General features: G+C 42.1%; 1 protein-coding gene across 1 annotated transcript; it reads left to right on the top strand.

The window, feature by feature from the left end:
• Positions 1-157: 157 nt before the first annotated feature.
• On the top strand, positions 158-22,898 carry noc2l (NOC2-like nucleolar associated transcriptional repressor). The gene is made up of 18 exons (XM_084916418.1): positions 158-279; positions 690-809; positions 1,192-1,375; positions 1,456-1,702; positions 3,693-3,783; positions 3,905-3,983; positions 4,152-4,262; positions 4,376-4,489; positions 4,636-4,824; positions 5,160-5,299; positions 6,499-6,610; positions 9,394-9,507; positions 11,289-11,390; positions 11,617-11,760; positions 17,582-17,695; positions 17,830-17,968; positions 19,887-19,967; positions 22,614-22,898. Exons 1-18 carry the CDS (start codon positions 260-262, stop codon positions 22,760-22,762), a joined length of 2,250 nt encoding a protein of 749 aa, XP_084772544.1. The 5' UTR covers positions 158-259; the 3' UTR covers positions 22,763-22,898.
• Position 22,899: the final 1 nt, after the last annotated feature.

Genomic DNA, 22,899 nt, shown 5'->3' with positions numbered 1-22,899 from the left:
CACTACCGGATATTTGTTTTAAATAATCAGTTGATTATTTGTTCACTGTATTTGTGCCAACTTTACTTTCATCAAAAACTTAAAAAAATAAAGTTCGTTAGCATTTTATCAAAAATAATAATATTTCGGTTAGTCGGTGTAATTATAAACGCAAGTACCGTCATACGATCAGTATCCGCGAAACATAAAACCAATTCCATCGCTTTGCACCAGAGGATTGTGGGTATTGCGGTTTGGTGTCACGTTTTTTAGATCCAGCATGGCAGCGAAACAGAAAAGGTTTGTTAATATTTTCTTTATTATGCTATGAATACAATGAGATTTACCCAGTATTTTATGTTGATGTTGAAAGTTAAAGTCTGGCCAGTTAGTCGCGAAAGTCATTCTAACTCTTTACGGCTGTATGTTAGTAACTAAAGTGCTAGCATAAAGTCGTCATGCTAACTCGAATGCGACTGCTGTATTGTAAGTGTGGTTTCGCTTCATGAAAATATTATTAATAATAATGATAATAATAATAATGATAATACAAGGTTCCTGAGTGTTTTAGGGAGATATTTGCATCTGACTGACAAGTGAACAGCTAAACAACAAAATGCTTACACGTGAACTTAAAAACTGTAGAACAGTTAGACCACACACACATTTTTGATCGACTTGCTTCTTATGGATTGTTTTCTTTCTTGTAGGAAATTAGAAGACTTGAGTGTGGATGAGTTCCTGCTGACAGGCTTTGAATCTGACGAAGAGCCTCCCAAACAGAATGGGCTCAAGAAAAAGACAGATCAGAACTCTCCAAGCCCTAAGAAGTGAGTCCTTATATTTAGAGACCTTTAGGGGGTGAAACATAATCTTAAATGTGGGCACTCTCTGATACGGGTATACACACGTGCAGCATTTTCCAGTGTAAAATGTTTGGATATTGTATTCTGTTCAATTGGGGTCATATCCATTTACTTTTCAGACTCACCAACTGACTTCACACCCCTTTAGCTATGGTACTATTCTGCTATATGTGCTGCCTGGCCTAATCAAAGTCAAAGTCCTAACCCGACTGAGATGCTTTGGCAGGGGCGTAATTTCCAGGGGGCCTGATTATTCTTTTCTGTATGATGTACTGTTAGAAAAGTGCAAATGCAGAAAATGTCTCAAAGTTTTGTAACTCGTTTTGTACATACTCTGTATTTGTAGAGATCAAAAGTCTAAAGGTAAGGCCTCTCAGCACAAGGAGCAGCTGTCCAGGTTAAAGAGCAAAGATCCCGAGTTCTACAAGTTTCTGCAGGAAAACGACCAGGCGCTTTTGAATTTTGACGACACCGACAGCTCAGACGATGAAGACGAGAGAGGGTACCACAAACTACCATCTAAACTGGAGGTAAGAGGGCTACTTACTTTCTGGTGTGAGTTCTTTTGGAAATTAGGAGATCCTCATGCTGCCGTTTTACATGTTTGTAGGAGGCCAGCTCTGGGGATGAAGAAGATGATGACGATGAATATGCTGCAAAAAGTTCAAAGAAAGCCAAGAAGGGAGCAGATACTATCAAAGTCACAGACAAAATGATAGACGACTGGAAAGCGGCCATGAAGAAAGAACCCACAGCTCATCTCTTCAGAGAAGTCACGCAGGCCTTCAAGGCTGCTGTCGCCACAACGAAGGGTGAAGAGGGCGGTCAGTGCCGCTACAAAGTAGCTGACAGCTCAGGTGGGTCCTCATATCTGTATTCATGTATATATGGGTATATAACAGTTTAATTTGAAATTAAAACACCAGTCACACAGGCCTAGAGGCCGGTCAGCAACCATTTACCACCCAACAGTCACAAAGGAAAAATGTGTGTTCTCCAACCGGTAAGCAAGTGATGCAGTCCTAGAGAGGGGGGTCAGTGACCCCTGGCAACCATTGATTGCTATGTGAAAGTTTTAATTCTGTGAGTAGTTGGTCTTAAATAGCCCTTTTCCATTAGCACCTCCTCGGATCAGATCGACTTGGTTTTTGGGGTTTTTCATTATGTGGTAGTACCTGGTACCACGTACTTTTGTACTACCTACTCGGCCGGGGTTTCAAGCGATCTGAAAATGTGACGACAACAGACTGCATCCCACTGGTTGGCTAGTCATTGGTCATGAGAGCATCTCCTTCATGAAAATCAAAACAGCCAGTTTTGAACCCAGGCAACAAGGAAACACAGTGGTCCTCAAGTCTGATTAAAAAGCCATACACCGAGCAGCAGGTATACCATCGGCGTAACGTCCACGGGACATTTGGACCCACTGCTATCGCGACCCTATACACAATAGATGGGGCGATGGTATGTACTGATGGAAAATGGCTAAAGGACCTCTTTTAAAAGGGCTAAAAGAGGTATACAGTGATGCAGTGGAGACAGTTCAGCATCTTCCATACAAACTGCTGTCGACTGCTGTGATCTGCTAGCAACCGGCAACCAATCACCAACCAGTAAGGGAATACCTAGCGAATTTAATAATTTAACCATAATTTGTTGTCAGTCCTTAATGACTTGTCACATGCTGTTGCAAGCGTTCATGCTTTTGTGTGATATTTTACTCATTAATTAGCTTGGAGTCGTGTCCCTACGGTTGTTTATGCAGTGCCAGCCACGGTAGAAATATATAAAATGCCTGGACTTGTTGTTATTGTTGTCAGGTGGGGTTTTATTTTTTGTTTTGTTATGGGGGTTTTTTGTTTGTTTTTTTTGTGGGGGGGCTTTTGTTTTTCACTTTTTTGAACATTCTTTCATCTCCATTCTGATACTTCTGGGAATCTGCAGTTAGAAATTTGCTGACATCTCTGAGTCCTCATGTTGAGGTGGTCATTTTTATTCTCTGACTGATAAATCAAAAAAAGTGTAGTTAACAAATAAAAAAAAAAAAAAAAAATGTGGTAAATGCACAGGAGGAATTGAGAGTATCGAACAGGCCAATCACAGTAGCGGTTATATTTGTAGTTACAAATGTAACTGCAAAATGTACAGTTACATTTGCACATCAGGTTACATTGTAGTGTTTCAGAGGGTTTATGTTACGATGTATCTACAGTGCAGATTTAATGTTTATTTTAATGTTTTAAGCACTCCGTAAGAAGCTCATAAGATTCACAAACATCAAAAATGAGCTAGGATAAACACCCGCTGCCCATTTTGATGCCCAATATACATTTAGTAGCATAAATGGGACAGGAAGCGTGTTTGATTGGCCTTAAGGATACACACCATTTGTTTTGGGGCTGAAACAATATTTGTTTGCAATCAAATAAAGGTTTTTGTTGTTATTCCAAACAGCCATGTATTTTGTGAATATATTCTAACGCAGACATTTTCCCTCTTGGATGAACGTCACCCAAAACATCAACTCACGATCTGGTTAATCCACACAGAAGCTAGAAATGTTATTTATGTTAACCCACCATGGATTAACAAGACACATTATATAAATAAAAGAAGTGCAGCTTATTTAGAGACAAACATGCCGATCTCTGTCACAGAGAAGAAATTGAAAACACAGTTTATCAGTTACAAAAAGTCCTCTGGCAGTTCTTAAATCTTTCCTTTAAAGATCGATTGTTTCTAGAATTGTGTTATTGTGATGACATAAGCACATTAATATTCACTCCTTGTGCTATTTATGAAAGATACAACACTTAAGCATGCATGATGTTCTTTTTCTGTCTGCAGTGTTCAATGCTTTGGTCCTGTTCTGCATCAAAGATATCCACGGAGCTCTGCAGAGGATGCTTAACCTGAAGCCAGATAAAGACCCAAAAAAGTACAAAATCCACAATATTCACACTCGTCTCATTTCTCATCGATTGTCTCGGTGTAGCTGAGAAGAGGGAAAAGAAAACCTGTTTACTCATTTCTTTGTTTGTCTTGCGGTTTGTTCGCAGGTCAGTGCTTCCTTCGTCTAGTCCAAGATGGCAGAAGAATCAGATGGACATAAAGATGTATCTCAGTGGAGTGGTTCAGGTTTGCTCTTTACTTCATGTGTCTCTTTGTTTTTCACCACTTAGATTTCAGGCCTGTGTGTTTCTGTGAGGCAGATACATGAAATACAGAATACAGGGATTCATTTTTGTGAAGCAGAGTAGTTTCTGAATATTTGCTTTAAAATTATTTCTTGTTTCCCAACTGCAGCTGTTATCCAGCCTAACGGAGGCTACGGTCATCTGCGCGGTCCTGAAGCACACCAACCAGCTCGTACCGTATTACTTGTGTCTACCCAAACAGTGTCGCCACCTGATTAAGGTGAGACCTCCACCTTAGCTTGATGACACGGAGTAAAATATGTCAGTATTTATTGACAAATGATGTCTTAATGTGTCTTTGTTTTTGTTTCCTTTTCCTGTTTCTGACTCTAGCAACTAATGAAGCAGTGGAGCACAGGGGAAGAGACGAGTCGGGTTCTTGCCTTCCTGGCCCTCAATAAAATCTGCCGCCAGAAACAGGAAACGTACCTCAACCCGATTCTTAAGGTGAGCTGCAGGAATTGAGGTGTTCACAACAAACCTGGATCTTTACTGAGGCAAAAGGGGGGAAAAAAGCAAATCCAGCCTGGGCAGCCAGGTTTTTTTTTTTCTTTTCTTTTTCTCCTTAAGAATAACCGTCTTCCTCTTTGCAGCAAATGTACATTTCTTATGTACAAAACTGCAAGTTCACGTCTCCCAACGTGCTGCCCATGATCAACTTCATGCAGAGAACTCTGACAGAGATGTACGCCCTGGACACGCAGGTCACTTACCAGCATGCCTTCATCTATATCCGACAGCTGGCCATTCACCTCAGAAACGCCATGGCCATGAAGAAGAAGGTTGTTTGTTTTGTTTTGGCTTCTTTTTGCTGTTTGTGCTCACATAAAACAGTATTTATAGAGACTGACAAGTATACATCTGCCTTGAGTCATTTAGGGCTTCAATTGAAGGATCGGTTTTTGTAATTATATAAAATTCAAATATATATTTGCTTTCGAAATGCTCTTGCGCAAAAATGGGGATGTATGATTGGAGCTTAGTCCAGTTTACAAAAGTGATTTAAAGCTATATACTGACTGAGCAACCACACACAGTGACACAGAGCTATTCTCTGCTATATAGATGCTCACCCTCATTTACATTTGACCCTTTTTTTTTTTTTTTTTTTAAATAGGAAACGTATCAATCCGTTTATAACTGGCAGTATATTCACTGTCTGTTCCTGTGGTGTCGGGTCCTGAGCACACTGCACCCCAGTGAGGTACTGCAGCCTCTGATCTATCCACTCTGCCAAGTCATAATTGGCACCATCAAGTAAGTATACATAAATATGTTAGGGGAAAAAAAGCTTTTAAAAGATTAAAAACTCAACCCCAGAGTCTGATGTATAAATAAAACCACGACTTGGCCTCAAATACACACTAAACAGCCACTTATATTATATCATACACTTATGTTACACCTCGCTAGCACCTCCATTTGCTTTTAGAACTAGCTTAATTCTTTGTGGCATAAATTCAACAAGCTGCTGGAAACATTCCTGCTTTGGTCCATATTGACATGATGACATCACACAGTTGTTGCCAATTTGTTGGGTGTAAATCCATGATGTCACTTTCTCGTTCCACCACATCCCAAAGATGCTGTGATGGATTGAGATCTGGTGAATGTTTGAGTACATCGTCATGTTCAAGGAACCAGTTTGAGATTTGAGCTTTGTGACATGGTGCGTTATCCTGCTGGAAGCAGCCATCAGAAGATGGGTGCAGTCTGAGATGGACGTTATTCAGTATTCAAGTAGAAGTAGCGTTTAAATGATGCTCAGTTGGTACTGAGGGGCCCAAAGTGAGCCAAGAAAATTTGATTGAAGGCAGGATGGATCCAAGCTTTCATGTAGTTCTGACCTTAACATCTGAATGTTGCAGCAGAAACTGAGACTCCTTGGACCAGGAAACGTTTTTAAAATTTTTGTCAGTCTGTGTGAATTGTAGCCTCAGCTTCCTGTTGGGATGGGAGTGGTCTTCAGAGATGCTCTTCTGCATACCTTGGCTATAATGACTTACTGTGATTTGACTTACTGTTGTCTTCCTTAAAGCATTCAAGCTCCTCTGATCCTTGAAAGTAGCAAGTGATTTCTGCCCAAAGATCTGCCTCGCGTAGGATATTTTCTCTTTTTGGGAATGTTCCCTGTAAACCTTAGAATGAATGATTGCACAGGAAAATCGCAGTAGATTAACAGTTTCTGAAATACTCTGTCAGAAGGCACGTGTATGCCTTTGGGTTGGCTGATTAGATCTTTGCATTAAGAAACATGAACAGGTTTACCTAATGAGATGAACCATTGTTTGTACTCCTGCAATCTGCATTTTTTAAAATATATTTTGTGGTTCCTTCACCCAAAATTTTTTAAAACCGTGTTGCTTTCAAAATCTTGGAAGAGAATTATTTTTTATTTTTTTTTGTACATGTTGCCAACAGCAGGTGGAGACATTGATCACTATTTTCTCTTTCAGACTGGTTCCCACAGCGAGATATTACCCTCTGAGGATGCACTGTTGCAGAGCGCTCACTCTGCTGTCTGGCAGCACCAACACGTTTGTGCCCGTTCTGCCTTTCCTCTTGGAGGTAAGGCTTCACGTCATCTCAAGTAACCACCGTGCAGAGCTAACAGCGTATCAGTGAGGGGTCAGGTTTCCAGTGGCCCGAGTCTCTCGCACCGACACACAACTTGAGGCCCTCAGACAGTTTGAGATAATCTATAATAAACAGCCCATTGACTGACTTTGGTGAAATGGAAACAATGAAAAGGTAGATGTGACGAAATGTTCCGTCGGTGGTTTGCTGCGGAAAAACATCAGTGGCATACGAAATGCACTTTGGTCTCAACGGCCACAACTGTAGGAGCTTAGGAGGAAACATTCAAAGGGTAGAGCTGTGAGAGACACCTTTGTTATCAGACCAATCACGGGTCACCAACTGACAACATCTTCTCTGGATCAGGTGCTGGTCACGTGACCGCGTAGTGTGCCTTTGTGCGCAAGTTTTTATGCACGCTGAGCGGCTTTGTTGTGGTTTGCTGGAGGAGAGACATGTGCTGGCGACTGGCTCGGCCCGCTGGGAGTGGTCAGCGCATGTCTGTCTGTATGTGTTTGTGTGCATGCAGCAGTTTGACCGAAGCGATAAAGACACGGTTGTGGTTTACACTCTGGTCCTAACATGCTGTGCAGACCACATCCTCTCTGCCTATGGCCCACTCCCCACTTCTCTCCCCGTCATACACACAGATACACTCCGACCCCCGCCTCCCTCGCTCCATCTAACCCCCAACAGCAAGCTGTGTTTATTTGTGACGCACAATGCTTCCTGTGTTTTTTCTCCTTTACTGTTCCCCTTGTTAAAGTCAGGCTGAGGTACGCTGCTACTGTTTTAATTAGAACAGCAAAAGCAGCCCCTTCCTCCTGTGTGTCTGTGCCTGTGTGTGTGTTCTCGTATCTCCGAGGGGGGTGTATGATTTGGAGCTTCCTGCTTGTGTAGCTGTGTGCATGCGTGTGCATGTGTGTGTGAGAGAGAGAGTGCACCAGGGTTGGCCCATGCCTTCCCACTTCCCCTGGCTCCCCCGCAGACCGCCACCACATCCTATGTTTGTACAGACAGCACCGGCCAGGAGCGTTGCTCTGCTTCGCGCACAGCGAGCATTAACGACCCCACACACACACACACACACACACACACACACACACACACACAGAGATACAGGGAGTCAGAAATAGCTTGATACACAAATACAAGACAGAAATTCACTTGCGCACTGTGGGCAGATGTGAAAGCTAAAGCTTGTAGACAAATAGCCCACACGTTGGCTAGAATGTACTTTCACAGACTAAGATAGAAATGTGTCATCTCAGTAACACTGCAGTATTTAAAATGAGCTGCGCTGACTGATAATTGTCGAAACACTTTCAGCATCCCGCAGAATAAATGTTTTCTTTAGCTGTGTTGTCTTTGAAGAATAGCAAGTTGAATGCGGATTTACTCAAGATGGAGACGGTCACGGCTTTTATTAACGTGTAGAAGCAGTTCCAAATATCAACCTACAGCCAGGAGATAAAGTTTCCACTGGACTTGAAAAACTAAGCACACCATACGATTCAGTTGCTTGTAGAACCACTTTTAACTTGAAGCAGTTGTTTTCTATATGACTTTCTCTTAAGGTCCTGCCACTGCATTTCAGTCTGGTTGAGGTCTGGACTTTTACTTGACCTTTGCAACACTGTCGTTTTCCTTTTTTTTAGCCATTCTGCTGTAGATCTCCTGCGGTGCTTGGGATGATTGTCCCGTTACATTACCCAGTTTCAGCCAGCTGTCAGACAGACGGTCTCACATTTGACTCGAGCATTTGGTACACAGTGGGGGTTCATGTTTGACTCAATGACTGCAAAGTCCTGTGGCTGCAAAACAACCCAGATCATCACTCCTCCACTACCGTGCATGACAGTTAACCTGAAGTGTTTGAGCTGATATGCTGGATTTGTTTTTCTTTTTCATACATGGCACTGGGCATCATTGCAGCCAAACATCTTCACTTTGGTCTCATCTGTCCAAAGGACATCGTTCCAGAAATCTTGTGGTTTGTTCAAATGCAGCTTTGCAAACTTAAGCCGTGCTGCCGTGTTCTTTTAAGAGAGAAGACACCCCCTCTTGTCAACAAGCACCACACTTGTTCAGTCTTTTTCTATCTGTACTGTCATTAACTTTGACATTTAACATGCTAACTACAGCCTGCAGAGCATTGCATGGTCTGATCCTGGGGTGAATTTACTGGAACATCCAGTCCTGGGAAGATTGGCAACGGTCTTGTTTTTCACTTAACAGTAGATCCCATCCCAGTTTGATGGGCAGCAACAATTGGTTTTCTAAGATCACTGTTGATGTCTTTTATTCTTGGGATTATGTTAACACACATCTAAATACTGCGGACCAGCAAAGCTTCTGCTTTTAGAGAGGTGCTCACACTCGCTGATGATCAATAATTCAAGTGCATTTGATTAGCAGCACCTGGCTGCTACTTACCCTCTTAAGTCCTATGCAAGCGGTAACTGTGGACTTGGTTTCTCACAGATAAAACAGATTTATTAGCTAATTGGTTTAATTAATAGTGATGTTAATTATGAAATTTGTAGGCCCAACCTGCATTATTGATTCCTTCATTAAGGGATGTGTCTGGATTGGATAGTTGAGAAAACAGGTGGATGTTACTCATACCAAAATCTGCATCCTTTTTAAAAAAAATGCAAACAAAGAGACTGACAGACTGATTAAAAAGACCATGTTTTATATTTGAGATGGTATGCACTACACTGTTGTATGAGTAATGTAGATCAGAGTTTACTGTTTGTCTCCTCTTACAGATCTTCCAGCAAGTTGATTTCAACAAGAAACCCGGACGAATAAGTAAGAAACCCATCAACTTTGCAGTCATCCTGAAGCTTAACAAGGTCAACCTAATCGAGAAAGCCTACAAGGTAAGTGTTACTGTGACCGCTAGTGTTAAGAGTGTTAGACCAGGTACTTCTTTATAGCTGGTATACAGCGGTTCCTGCTGATTCTGTCTTTAGTGTGCTGAGATGGAGCAGCTCCTGGAGTCTTAGTTATTTTAGTGCTACTCTGTGACAGAGTGGGTGTGGATTGAGGACAACGCTGAAAGTCAGAGCTCTCAGACTGACCCTGAGTCACCTCGCTCAGTGCTGCAGCCAAGAGGATTGCAGCTCTGTGGGATTATCCCCCGCACTCCGCTCGCTAGGTCTGTTCTCACCGCTGTCACCCAGGCAACTGCCGTGAACCCCCGTCTCGTAAACACACAGCAGACCTGACCGAACAAACAGATCGGTCTGAATCAGAGCACCTCTCAGTCCACACAGGTTTCAGATGTTTTATTTCACAGAAAGGCAGCTTAACTTCTAGCCCTGTAGATGGCATCTTTACGTATTCAGCTTTTACTAAAGGCTAAATAATAATAATAATAATAATAGTTGTTGTTGTTGTTGTATAAAGTAGGTCCTCATTTTCCCTGAACCTTTAAAAGGTTTAGGGGCTACAGGGAGCTCTGAGTAACACAACTGGTAATCTCGGGTTGCTTTTCTGTGGTTTCCTATTTGTTTTTAGTCTGTGTTGATAGAGAATATAGCTGTTATGAAGTGCTAAAGTTTGTACACTGTTACCGTCACATAGTGGCTCTGTGGTGTAGCGGTTAACAAAGTTAGCATTACGTGCAAAAAGATTGTCGGTTCAAGACCAGGAGGAGAACCAAATCCTGCCTCAGGGGTCAAGCTAGTGTACTGGTACCCAGTGCCTTTCCCAGTCTTTGCCGTATCGACATGCTGCTGTGGTAACCTGGCTGCTCTTCAGCCTTCAAGCTGTTGATGCTACACTGAAATTATTTTCAATGCGTTTGGTTTTCCTGGGGCGGCATCTCGGCTGGTCATGTTACTTTTTGGTATATTACCTAAATGGTAACCATTTGATCTCCTGTTTATAAGCCGGAGGTGACTTCATGTCCCAGGGACACACACATCCACAGCTTTGATGGATCTGTGTGCTAGCACTATACACTGCAAACAGAGTATATTGATTAGCACAACATTGTGATAATGTACTGGCCAGTAATTGCATTTTGCTTGCTTATTGTTGCCAGTGTAGACTTGCGCAGTTTGTCGTTCATATAGACTCCTTTCTGCTTTTCAGTGAAAATACAGTCGTTCAGTATTGGCTCCAGTGTTAGCCACTCAGTTTTACTCCTGATGGCAGGGTGATGCAGACACATCAGCTCACACTGTTTGAGTGATTTAGTGAGTTCATATAAAATAAAACTTTAGCTTATGTGAATGTTGCACTTTGTTTCTGTTCACTGGTATAGACGTCATGCTAAGCGAGATGTGATTAGTTTGGAGACTTATTTTAAGTTAGCCCCGACCAATAAGCAGGAAGTATATTGTCTGTCCCAGAAATGCCAATATCCATGAACACAAACACTGCATACTAGAAGTTCAACATTAAATCTTCCCAAAATAGATCTGGATAGAGACACAGATCAATTAAAACAGCTTGTAATGCATTATTGATTCTTGGTTAGTAAACATTTAAATGTTAATACCAGGCTGGGAAAAGCTATTGGCGTGATTAATTTGCAGCGAGGAAGATGCTTCTATAGATACACTCGAGTTAGTTTCACATGAAATAGGAAAATGATGTCATTTTGTAAATTGTGAACATTGTTTATGATCGTTGCTGTCCTTTTGTGTTTTAGGACGGGATGATTGACCAGCTGTACGACCTGATACTAGATTACTTCCACACTCAGGCCAGCTCCATCGGGTTCCCTGAGCTCGCCTTGCCCACCATCATTCAGGTGAGGCATACTTCAGTGATCTTAAAGCAGACTAGAATTTATTTATTTTTTTGACTTAGCAATTGTCTAAAAAAGTGACAATGACACTGAGTGCTATTCCCAAAGTTTTTCACCTGAATATATGATTCAGGATCTGCTGAACCGAATCAGCTTCCTTTAGGGGAAACAATAATCCTCCTTTGTGCTTGTTCTTACCTTCTCATGCACCTCCTCCATGTCCCTGCAGCTGAAAGCGTTCCTGAAGGAATGCAAAGTGGCCAATTACTCCAAGCCGGTGCGTCAGCTGTTGGAGAAGATACAGGAAAACAGCAGCCACATCACAGGACGGAGACAGAAGGCCACATTTGGAGTGGCCGATGCCGCCGCTGTGGTGAGTGGGTCTGGTTTGTGCGATGATTGTTTGGCCCTTCTGCTTTTGCAAACCTTTAACATAGAAATGAGTTGCAAATACAGAGCAATGCTCTTCCATTGATCCACATAATAAGGTCAAATAAATAATATGTTGAAAATGGCACTAAATAGGTTTAAATTTTAAAACTACTCAAGGCCAATTAAACATAAAGGTCATCAACAAAATGCAAGATGGGCAACAGAAAAAAACATTTTACTGTTATTTTTGCTTCCAAGCTAGACTTTATTTCATTTTAAAAGCAGTCTTGAGCAACAGTTCTCCAGACTTTATGAATATCTTTTCAAATGTTTCTTTGGACATCCTTTGCTGAACCACTTAATACTGATCCATGAATCATTCAAGCATGAAAAGGCATGTAACTCAATGCATGAGCCAGTGTTCTGTCTAGACATGACTCATCTACATGTAACGTACCATTTGCCACTTTGTTACTAGTAGCCTGTCACAAAAACAGTTCCCATTTCGTTAGTTGAATCTATAAATAACTGCCAAAGATAACACACTTTGACAGGCATAAAATACTATCTTTGCACCAACAAGGTGATTCCCAAAGAGCTATTAGATTAAAAAAATTGGCATTCCTTGAAATGGTGTACTGTGTGTTGAGGACAAACGGTATCTGAAAGTCATGTCCTGGAAAAATATGGGAAAGCATCCTGCAAACACCTGACACAGAACTTGAGAGATGCATCTGACTCCTTAACTGATCCATACGGTTCCCTGAAGCCTCATCACACACTGTCTTAGTGGAGGGCTGGTTGTCAAAAAACCGTTCTTATGGAAGGGAAACATAAAGAAAGGGCCAAATTACACAAGAACTAGACTGAAAATCAGTAGCAGCACGTATGATGGAGCGATAGATCCACATTTTCAAATCATCAACATCAAGGACGTCTGGAGAGAGGTACAACAGTGAGTATTTACAGTCATCTGTAAATAAATTACAGCCCTTATGGGTAATAATTATTGGTTCGTGTAACTATATGTTCAACAATCATATTCCAGTATTTCTAATAAGAGCACCAGAGAAATCCAGTTGCAGGGAAAAATAGCTTTTTATATTCCTTTGGGATAGTTTCCAGTTGAGCTACGTGCTGCAGGCCATCTAACAACAGATCATCTAACGCCACAGGCAGAAGCTGGTAATGGAGAACACCTCTCTACATAAACCTTAAACTCAGGTAAGAATGACCCTGTGCTTACTCCGGTTGTAGACCCCGGGAGGTCTCAAAGGGCCAGTTATACACAAGATGCAGTTACCAGTAGTGCTTCACTGAGTTACTGTCCAGTTTTCAACCTAATGAACTGTATCTCCCATATTCATACTGGACAGTCTTCCTATAAATAGACTTATCAATAGCTATAAGGTTTGAACTAAGGGTGGTGCCTGATGCAGGTTCTTGGGTATAAGTCCTTGGCTGTGCAGACAGTGGGACGGTGGGTTTACTCCATCCAGTAAAGGTTAAAAAGTGAAAACATAAGCTCTGAAAAGTAAGTAAGAAACTACAAATTAGATCTTTGAAGGACATTTCTACCAGCAGTTTTTGTGCAACACTATCTGAACCTCATGCTGTATTAACATAATAATAAAATTATATTATCTATATTATATTAGTAGTAGGGAGTATAAACTTGATTTTAGAACTTGCCTTCACAGCTAAAAAGAAAATTCAAGAGTTTTAATAGGATTTTAATGGAGGGAACTCTGAGATCAGTTATAGTAATCATTTCTACTGAGACAGTGGATTTTTCTTTGTTTACATGTTATAATCAGCTGACTTGATGCTGCTGCTCTGAGCTTTACTGCTCTTTGTACATTTACAACTGAATTCAACTAGATGTAAGCAGATGCTTCATAGACTGTCTTGATTCCCATCCTCTACACTGACAGCACCCTGTTTACACTGTCTTTATGCTAGAAAGTATACAGTTGGTATAAAGGCCAAATTCAATGAATGAGTCTCAGCATCATTAGCTTAAATTCAAATTCATCTCTGCTGTATGTAACCTAACACTGGCCATGAGCACCACAGCCACTGTGCACCAGTCCAACACAGCGCTTTACTGTAAATTTACCACAGTACTGCAAGCTAACCTGTTTATCCTGAACTTAACTGCCAGGTATTTTCATACAAACCCTGGATAATGCAAAGTTATTATACTGAAGTATAACTTACCCCCAAAGTGTAGCGCTTCAATCAATTACATGTTTTTGCCTCTTTCATCTCTTTGTATGTGATAAGCCCTCTTGATGGATAAACCAGTAGGATTGTCTTTTATGTGTTACCGTTCCCTCCATTTAGGCTCAAATCAGTTTCATGTTTGAATCTCCCAGACTTGTTAAACTTAAAGTAACGAGCCTGTTTTGCAAACATAAGGAGTAGAAAGTAGAGGCATCTGTGTGAAAATGTAGGAAGTAAAAGTAAAAAGTTGCCAGAGAAATAAATACCCAAATAAAGTACAGATACCTGAAAATCCTACTTAAGTACACCAGTACTTTATAGGGTTAGGTTTATAGGGTTTTCTATAAACCGAAGCACTTTATCACCCATCTTCCTCAAATCCACGACCAGTTTCACTCAACATGCGTGTCTTTGGACTGGATTTTGGAGTTCACCACAGACACTTCACTACAAAGAGTGACCTGCAATACTGGTTGTTCCACAAATCTCTCTAGAACATGCAGACACAGTCTCTTTAGAGCTTGCAGCGTCTGTAGATCACCAATGCACTACTATGCGATGACGATGGTGGATCTGCTGTAAGATTAAAGAATTTGCGTCACAAAGAGCAGTGCTGGCAACATAGTGTAATGTAGTTTGTCCAGGGCAAAGAACGTTGACTTTGTTAGCTTGTAGTACTGGTGCTACAAAGCTTGCTAGTTTTGTAGCACAAGCATGAAATGTCTGTTAAAATCCCTAATAACCAAAAGCAGTGCAGTTCATTACTTAAACACACTGACAGTAATGCGTAATATGAACACACAATAACTAGAAATCTTTTCAGACAAACGTGTTTGTCGGTAAAAATGCAAACACAATAACTAGTATTAGTGTGTATAACACATAAGTGTACAAGTATACGTACTGCATGTATGTATATATGTATGTGTGTATATATATATATATGTGTGTGTGTTTTAGTGACATACATGTGTGATATTTGAATGTGTCTGTATGTAACACCTCTATAATTACAGGTGTCAGGTGTGTCAAAGTGGTGGATGTCTAGGTGACATCCACAGTAACAACTTGCCCTTTCAGCTCCATGCCCTTAAAATCATATTAACAACAAAATAAACACCAGTACGGTAACTGAAGAACGTATTCAGGAAATATTTTCTCTGATATGATACGACACCTGAAAGGTACCTTTCTCTCCTTCAGACTATATGCTCGGGAACTTCTCTAACATTCCTCCTGCCTTCAGGCATTTAATGGCAGCGAACTCGGCACGCTCCATTTGATGCTTGATCTGAAGAGCAATTTAGAGTTGCGGCAAATGGCATAATTTTATGGAACAGTATTGTTAGAACAGGACAGAGCAACTTGAAACAAGCATTTCCTTTTTTTTTTTTTTATTGTATTACTTCTTTTTTTTTTTTTTTTTTTTTTAACATCGTCTCTTTTAAATATCTTCTTTTCCACGACGTAACGATTGTCTGGTTTACTCTTTTTCACTGCTTCTGAGCAGTGCTGACAAAAAGTTGCGCCTTAGCTTCATAGTTCGGCCACGGAAAGTCCTTTTCCCACTCGCTGTTGTACTTCTAAACTTTCCCTTTATTGTCAGACGTTCCTTAAGTTGCTGCAGGTTGTGTGTTTGTTTCATCCTGATGGCTCATTTTCTTCCATTTTCTTTTAAACGTTTAAAACATCGCTCCATTTATTCAGCAAAAAAAACGCTTCCAATTTCCATTAAACTCTCTGAGCCACCTGCGCATACCGTCTACCAATGGACTGGCGGCAAACACAAAGGAATTGTGGGAATTGTTGTAGAATTTAAGGCTAATCACATTGATACGATAACAGTCTGTTATCACAGCAGATTACAACTACTCTGTAGCATTGTGATGTAGCATGGTTTCACAAAAAAACAAAGTGGCTTGCAAAGCTGTCGCATTAGTGCTCCGTATGCAAAATAATTTGCTGTCTCGTTCTTTCACCGTGTCGTTAAACACTAAATCTGGAGTTTGCCAGTCTGAAGGTGTGTCTGGGTGCACTCCAGGGTCATAAGTGCATCTGCACACTCTGGTGCTTGGAAGTTTGGAAAGAAAAGCGTCTGGAATTCTTTAAGTTTCTTGAAGATGTTTCATTCTGATTCAGAGCTGAAGAAGCTTCCTAGATGAGAGCTGAAGCGTCTTCAAGCTCCTTAGATTACCATGACCTGGATGACTGAGAACCTACGCAGACACGTATGGCAAGGTTTGCTGTCAGTGAAGTGAGCGCTCGCATGATTGGAAAGCTTCACAGTGATGTCTGATCACTTCATGGGACAAACATCCTCCAGCCTAGAAAGCTATGGCTGAACTGTCCAGTGTGTCAGCAGAGGCAGGGTTCAGGCGGGGGAAAGATTGCCTCTCTGTGGATGCGTTTAATTATACCCAAGGAGATTCAGAGCTGAAGTCATGGTTCAAGTTCGTGGTGTGTTAGCGCTTCTGCTATAACCGAAGGAGGAAAAACAAAATCACTTGTCTTTTTTATGTTCTCGTGGGAAGTGGCTGCATGTCCACACCCTCAGAAATGCATCATTTTATCTGTTTGTTACTGTGATGTTTTTATAAACGTCGTCAAAGTAACAGAAAACACATTTAAAATTTTGAAACCACCTCTGCTGCGCGTGTGCGTTCGTTTAGTTGTGTCACCTGTACTTTTGAACAGGTGTGAACTGATGAATATTTAAGAGCATTTAAAGATGAAATGGAAGCGGATGGTCTTCGTCTGTAATTTAGCTGATGAAAGTGTGTGTGTGTGTGTGTGTGTGTTTACATAGTATGGCAGACGACGCGGCACGGTGCCAGCGCCTGTCGCCACGGCTCTGTGCTCAGCGGAGGCTGTCGCCATGGCATTGACTCCCTGGCACGGAGGCAGCCGTAGAGGTGTCACCGCGGGCGAAGGAGAGGGGACAGCCCTGCTGCTGTCGCTGTGGAAAGGCCACGGCCCCCCTCCGGCCACCAGCCCCCCTGCTGACATGTCACCCAAACTGAGAGCTAGCCTAATTAACGACGCCCTGCGTCCATCCTGGTCACACTCTGCCATCGCTCGTCTTTCTCTCATCTGAAATTATTTAGTTTTGTTTGTCTGACCGAATTCAGAAGTAACGTTTTCTTTCTCTCGTCCCATCTTCCGGTGCACACGTGTCACTCTGCCTTAATAGCGGCACTGAAAATTGTGATAAACATGTTAGGCCAACGAGTACAAGAGGCCACGGTCTGTTCGCACTATTGGATTTGTCGGTCAGATAATGTGATTGGGCCTAATCAATATTGTCCAGAAAGACCTTTAGGGGCTGAAGAAGATCTCCTCTTTCAGGCATTTTCAACCCGTCTGTTTTCTCTGACTTTCATCACACTCGTCTCTCTTTCTCCCGGTCAGCTGGAGGTGGAGGTGTAATATGAACCTGCTGAAAGGCTTGTCTAAACAGATCCTGGAAAAGAAAGGGAGAGAACCCACCTGTGTATTTATGCTTATTAGGATGGAGATTTGCATTTCCTTTCACATACACATACCTGTCCTGTCCACACCTGTGTGCATTCTCCATCTAAATATCTGTTCTCTGTCAGGCGGCTTGGGAGAAGCAGATCCAGGAGGAGGGGACCCCCCTCAGCAAATATTACAGCCAGTGGAAGAAGCTGCGAGAGAAGGAGATCCAGCTGGAGATTTCTGGCAAGGAAAGGGTAATTATCAAACCAAAGAAACCTGCCAGTAGTCGCCTTACTCAGTCATTATGAGTCACTTCTACTGTTTTTCATTCATGAATGTTCGTGTGTACAAGCACTGCAGTTTGTTTTTTTGTGTGTGTCACATAAAGATGGAGGATCTGAACCTTCCCGAGATCAAACGGAAGAAGATTGAAGAGAAGAAGGCCGAGGACAAAAAGGAGTTCAAGGGTCTGTTCCAGTCTGACAGCGACTCCGATGAAGATGACGATGCAGGACTCAAAATCAAATGTGAGCTAACCCCCTCATGTCTGGTTTCCCCCACTTATCTGAATCCAGCCCTGCAAAGGATGCAATTTGTGGACTGGTGCAGGTTATGGTATATTTCCCAACTTGGCCTCTAGGGGGCTGCATTTTGTTACAGCAGTGTAAAAGCTTGAGAGGTGATGACAGTTCACTGTGATTTTATGTTTTTTTTCCTGCCGTTATCCGTTTGTGTGACGTCTCCTAGATTTGACTACACGAAGCAGATCACCTGCAGAGCAGTTTGCCGTAAGGCTCCGAGATATGAAAGCATCCACAGAGGCCGTTTCCGTGGAAATTAAAATTAAATCCCAAATCAAACTGAAGAGAAAATCTCTCGCTTATCAGAGAGTTTGGCTCTCTCTTACTCTCTCCGCCAAAAGGCACCGTCAGCTCATTCATCCTTTAACACCCCCCCCACCCCCTGCGTTTGTCTCTCGTCCTCTGCGGGTCGTCCACAGGTCAACCTCGATTTTATAGCTTTACACTCGGACACGCTCCAAACAGAAAAAAAACCCTCTGCAAGGTCACTGAGGAACAGAGCAGGCGGCAGGGTTTTTTTTTTTTTTTTTTTAAATGCATCTGGACTTCATTGTGGGGAGAGTCCCCACAAACGGATGGGCAGCTGCCGCCAAGCATCCCCTCCCCTCCTCCCTCACCCCTCTTTCGTTCATCCTTCCTCAACCCCTCCACACTCACGAACCTGCCCTCCCCACCTCCACCCCAACAGGAAGTACAGGCTTGGATCCCAGCGGGGGTTCCTAATTCAAACCAGCCCACTGGAACAGCCAGCGGTGGCCTCTCTCCCTTTTTTTTCTCCATCTCTCTCTTTTTCTGGCTCTGTAGACTCCAACCAGCTGCCCCCGCATGTCCTCGCAACACGTGCGCAGACACACACACACAGACACATCTCGATGATAGCACACAAATGCACACCCACCGCCTCGCCGTCCAGTCTCGAAGAGCCAAAAGCTTTCAGGCAGCTCACCAAAGCTCTCTGCGGTCTCACACACTCCCGGAAAGAGGGGGAGTGCGAGAAGGGGCTGATGATTAAGATTGGTGTGTGTGTGTGCGTGTGTGTATTTGTGTGTGCGTAGTGGTAATAAGTCATCCAGGTCATTTGGGGGCAACCTCAAAGGTACAACTGAAATCTGCAAGCACCATGTGAGCAACAAAGAGTCGGAGAGGGCGAGAGCGCGTTTGCGATCTTAAATTCAGATAGGAAGTACCTGATGTTTTAATAGACGTTGTTTATGTGTGTGTGTGTGTGTGTGTGTGTGTGCGTGTGCGCTTGTGCGTGCGTGTGCGCTCGTGTCATAAAGGAAACAGCTCTGTTTTCCTTCTCTCTCCCCTATGCCGTCAGCTTCTCATCACACCTCAACTTCAAAGCATGTGGACCCCAGTTGTCCCTTTGGCTAGACACACACACACACACACACACACACACACACACACACACACACACACACACACACACACACACACACAGCACTCTGAGAGTAGCACACCTTAAATTTCAAAAAGAAAAAAAACCCAACTTCTCTCCAACACACAGACACACACACACCAACTCTGCCATTATCGTGGAAGCTGTGGAACCTGCCTGCTATCTCCATTTGCTATATTTAGGCCGTGAGCATAAGATGTCTGAAATTGCCGGTAGTAAACTGTCATGGGTGTTTGTGCACCAGCAGCAGCGGCGGCGGTGGCGCCTGTAATCGACTCTCAGTTCCATCTCAGGAGGAAATAGACACTTCCAGCTGCCTCTGATACCTGGCCCACATATCCACGTCTCCAAAGTCGTCAGACGTCAGCGATGCACCGGTGCAAACTTAGGAACGTCTGAAGAAAGTAAGACTAGACAAATTTCAGCGCGCTGTAATGTTTTTCCACCATCTCCCCTCAGGTAAGAAGAGCAGCCGTGCGTCAGATGACGATGATTTTGAAGACCTGTCTGACCTGAGCGATGATGAGGGAGAAGACTTAGGTCGGTATTCACAATTAACAGTTTTGACACGTTTTAAGGTCCTAATTTGTCTGTTTTGGTTAATTTGCTGTGTAGAGGCGTCTGCGTTACTCTTTTCTATCAGTGCAGGGCCAGAAATATGGAGGCTGGCTGGTAACAAGAGTAAAACTTAAAATTACTGTTTGCCTCTAGAGCGGGGATGTCAAACTCATTTTACACTGTGGGCCACATACAGTCCACTTTAATCTTAAGTGGGCCAGCCCAGTGAAACAGTGCTTCCTGAAGTTTATCTGCACATTTAATCCTGGTTGTATATTAACTAGAGATGGAAACGATCCGATATTACGTATCGGTATCGATCCGATACTGACCTAAATTACTGGATCGGATATTGGAGAGAAATAAAAAATGTAATCTGATCCATTAAATATCAAACAAGCACCTCACAAAACTTGAGACATGGCGTAACTCGGCTCATAACCGTAGCACGTCGGAGCAGTATGCATCACGTGATAGAGCGGCTGTGGCGTGCGGGACCTGTCGGCGGTTTGGTTGAGTATTTGTAGCCTCGCTACCAAACCGGCATTTCATCTCTGAGAAAGTTTTCCCAGAGAGAAGTAAAGCAAGTGTGTAAGTTCATCTCTGAATGTTTGTAAAGCGTTCCAGCGTTAAGCTTAACAACCGATATATGGAGCCACTGCCTCTTCTCTCTCCCTCCCTCTCCTGCTGCTGATCGGCTTTTCTGTCGCGAGTCCGTCTCTCTTGCTTGTTTTTGGCCCACTTCATGCCAGAAAGAGGAAACCAGCGGCTGAACAACAGCAGCACGTTTAAGCTTGATAATCTGTTGTTAGAATTTATTTAATATTACTTTCTACAACAGGATCTTTTTCTACGTAGCTGACGGCTGGTAACTGTGCAGGGGCGGATCTAGCAAAGTTTAGCCAGGGGGGCCAATAGGGCATTAACAGGGAAAAGGGGGGCACAAAGACATCCTTTTCTTTCTTATTCTCATTTAAAATGTCTAGCTTTTAATAAATATCTGAATCTTACACCCAAAGTTTTAATCTGATGTAAAATATAGAAGTCCATTACTGTGTATAGTAACTATACCCTAATATACCCTAGTAAGCTATAGTACTTTTTCCTTTGGGAAGATACCATCTGTGCAGTCTGCAATTCTGTTGAAGAAAGACGTTGAATCTATTTAATTATTCTTGAAAAATAATTGATTTCTGTGCATTTTTTTCACACTGCATCAAATTAAAGTTGATTATGTCGATTAAGCATCATGAGGTGGGGGGTGGTTCCCTTTTCTTTCTTTTTTTTGCTGGGAGTTTTAGAACCCTATTGGTTAGGTTGCTTACTCTTTAAAATACCAGAATAGGGAGGATGGAGTAGGTTTAAGTTTATTAGATTGATCAGTTTTGCTGCACTATGAAATATTTTGGGTGCAGTGTATTTTTTGCATACAGGTATAACAGAATAGCTTTAGTGTTTGTTTTGTTTTTTAAACTTGAGTATAAACTTATACAAAATGCAGCAAGATATTTAACCCTGGAGAACCCATGGGGTCAGAGCCGACCCCATTGGTTTTCTAGGGAAACCATGGGGTCAAATTTGACCCCATGGGTTCTCCAGGGTTAAAAAACAGTTTTATTGATTAAAAACACACTACATCGGATTCATATCGGCATCGGCCGATATCCAAATTTATGATATCGGTAATAAAAAAGTGGTATCGTGCCATCTCTAATATTAACAAAAGAAGAAGTAGAATTATAACAATATGTTTTTCTGCACGATATGGAAATGCTGCTGTAGCAAATGAAAGACAGACCAGAAAGTTTTTGTTCATTAAAAGCAAATGTTTAGTGTTTTCACTGTGGACATAGTTCATTAATAATGTCATCTATGAATTCATTACTTTAGTGTAGTGTGGCCGTGGAAAAGCTCTTTATCAGTAAGAGAAGCTGTGAAATTTATGTTCTTCATATTTTCCAAAACAGTCCAGCGGCCGGATTGGAGTCTTTGTCGGGCTGCGTCTGGCCCCCGGGCCTTAAGTTTGATATCCCTGCTCTAGATAATGCAAATATAGTCAAGTACAAAAAATTGAATTTTAATAAATATTTAATTGTTTTTGTAGCAGGTTTTCAGGCATAAACTGCCACATGATGCCAGATTTGGGTCTCGACAGTCTGAACTTTTAAGTTTAAACATCTCTGGGTTCGGCTGCTGGTTCGGAGGGAAGAGCGATTTTAGAATTTAGACTAAGCATTTGCACTGAAATAGTTAAATTGTCCCCAGAAATTAATTCAGTCTCTTAAATGAATTTATTATGTATAAATGAACAGAAATGGAATTTAAGGAGCGCTACTCTAAATTTATGCTTTTCAGTTATGCATTTATCATCCGTGTGTAACTTTTGAGAGATGGTTTACATCACATTTTAACATGGTGGTCTCACAGCTGGTAGCAACTCCTGTGGCCACTCATTAGCCGAGCCTGGAGAGTAAACAACATTGTAAAAATGTGAAATGTGTCAGATTAGAAGAGGTTTGTTAAAAATGCCGTTCTACTCTAACGTGTGTGCACGTAAACCACTCGATACCTGCGAGGTTTCTGATGTGGCTGAGCGTGAAGTTTAAGTACTTCTTGTCTATATTCCAGATGATGAGGAGGAGGAGGAAGAGGAGGAAGAGGAAGGAGATAAAAAGGCTTCCAAGACTCCTCAGCCGCTGTCGTCCTCTGCTCTGATAAAGCTGGCTGAGGGAGAGGAGGATGTAATTGAAGACCTGGAACTGTCTGATGACGACTGAGGGTCTAGAGGAGCGGTCAATATTTCCAGTATTTCCTCTCTTTGCTATTGTCGTTTTAATTTTCTGTCTATGTACAGTACAGAGAAGTTTAATTTTATTAAACACTGAGCCTGATACAAAAAAATCCTCTCCTTGAA

Source organism: Perissodus microlepis, chromosome 20, assembly GCF_051167445.1.
Source record: "Perissodus microlepis isolate ML-2025 ecotype Zambia chromosome 20, ASM5116744v1, whole genome shotgun sequence".
NCBI lineage: Eukaryota > Metazoa > Chordata > Actinopteri > Cichliformes > Cichlidae > Perissodus > Perissodus microlepis.
Note: the sequence above shows the minus strand (reverse complement) of the source record. Positions and strands in the feature narration are given on the sequence as shown.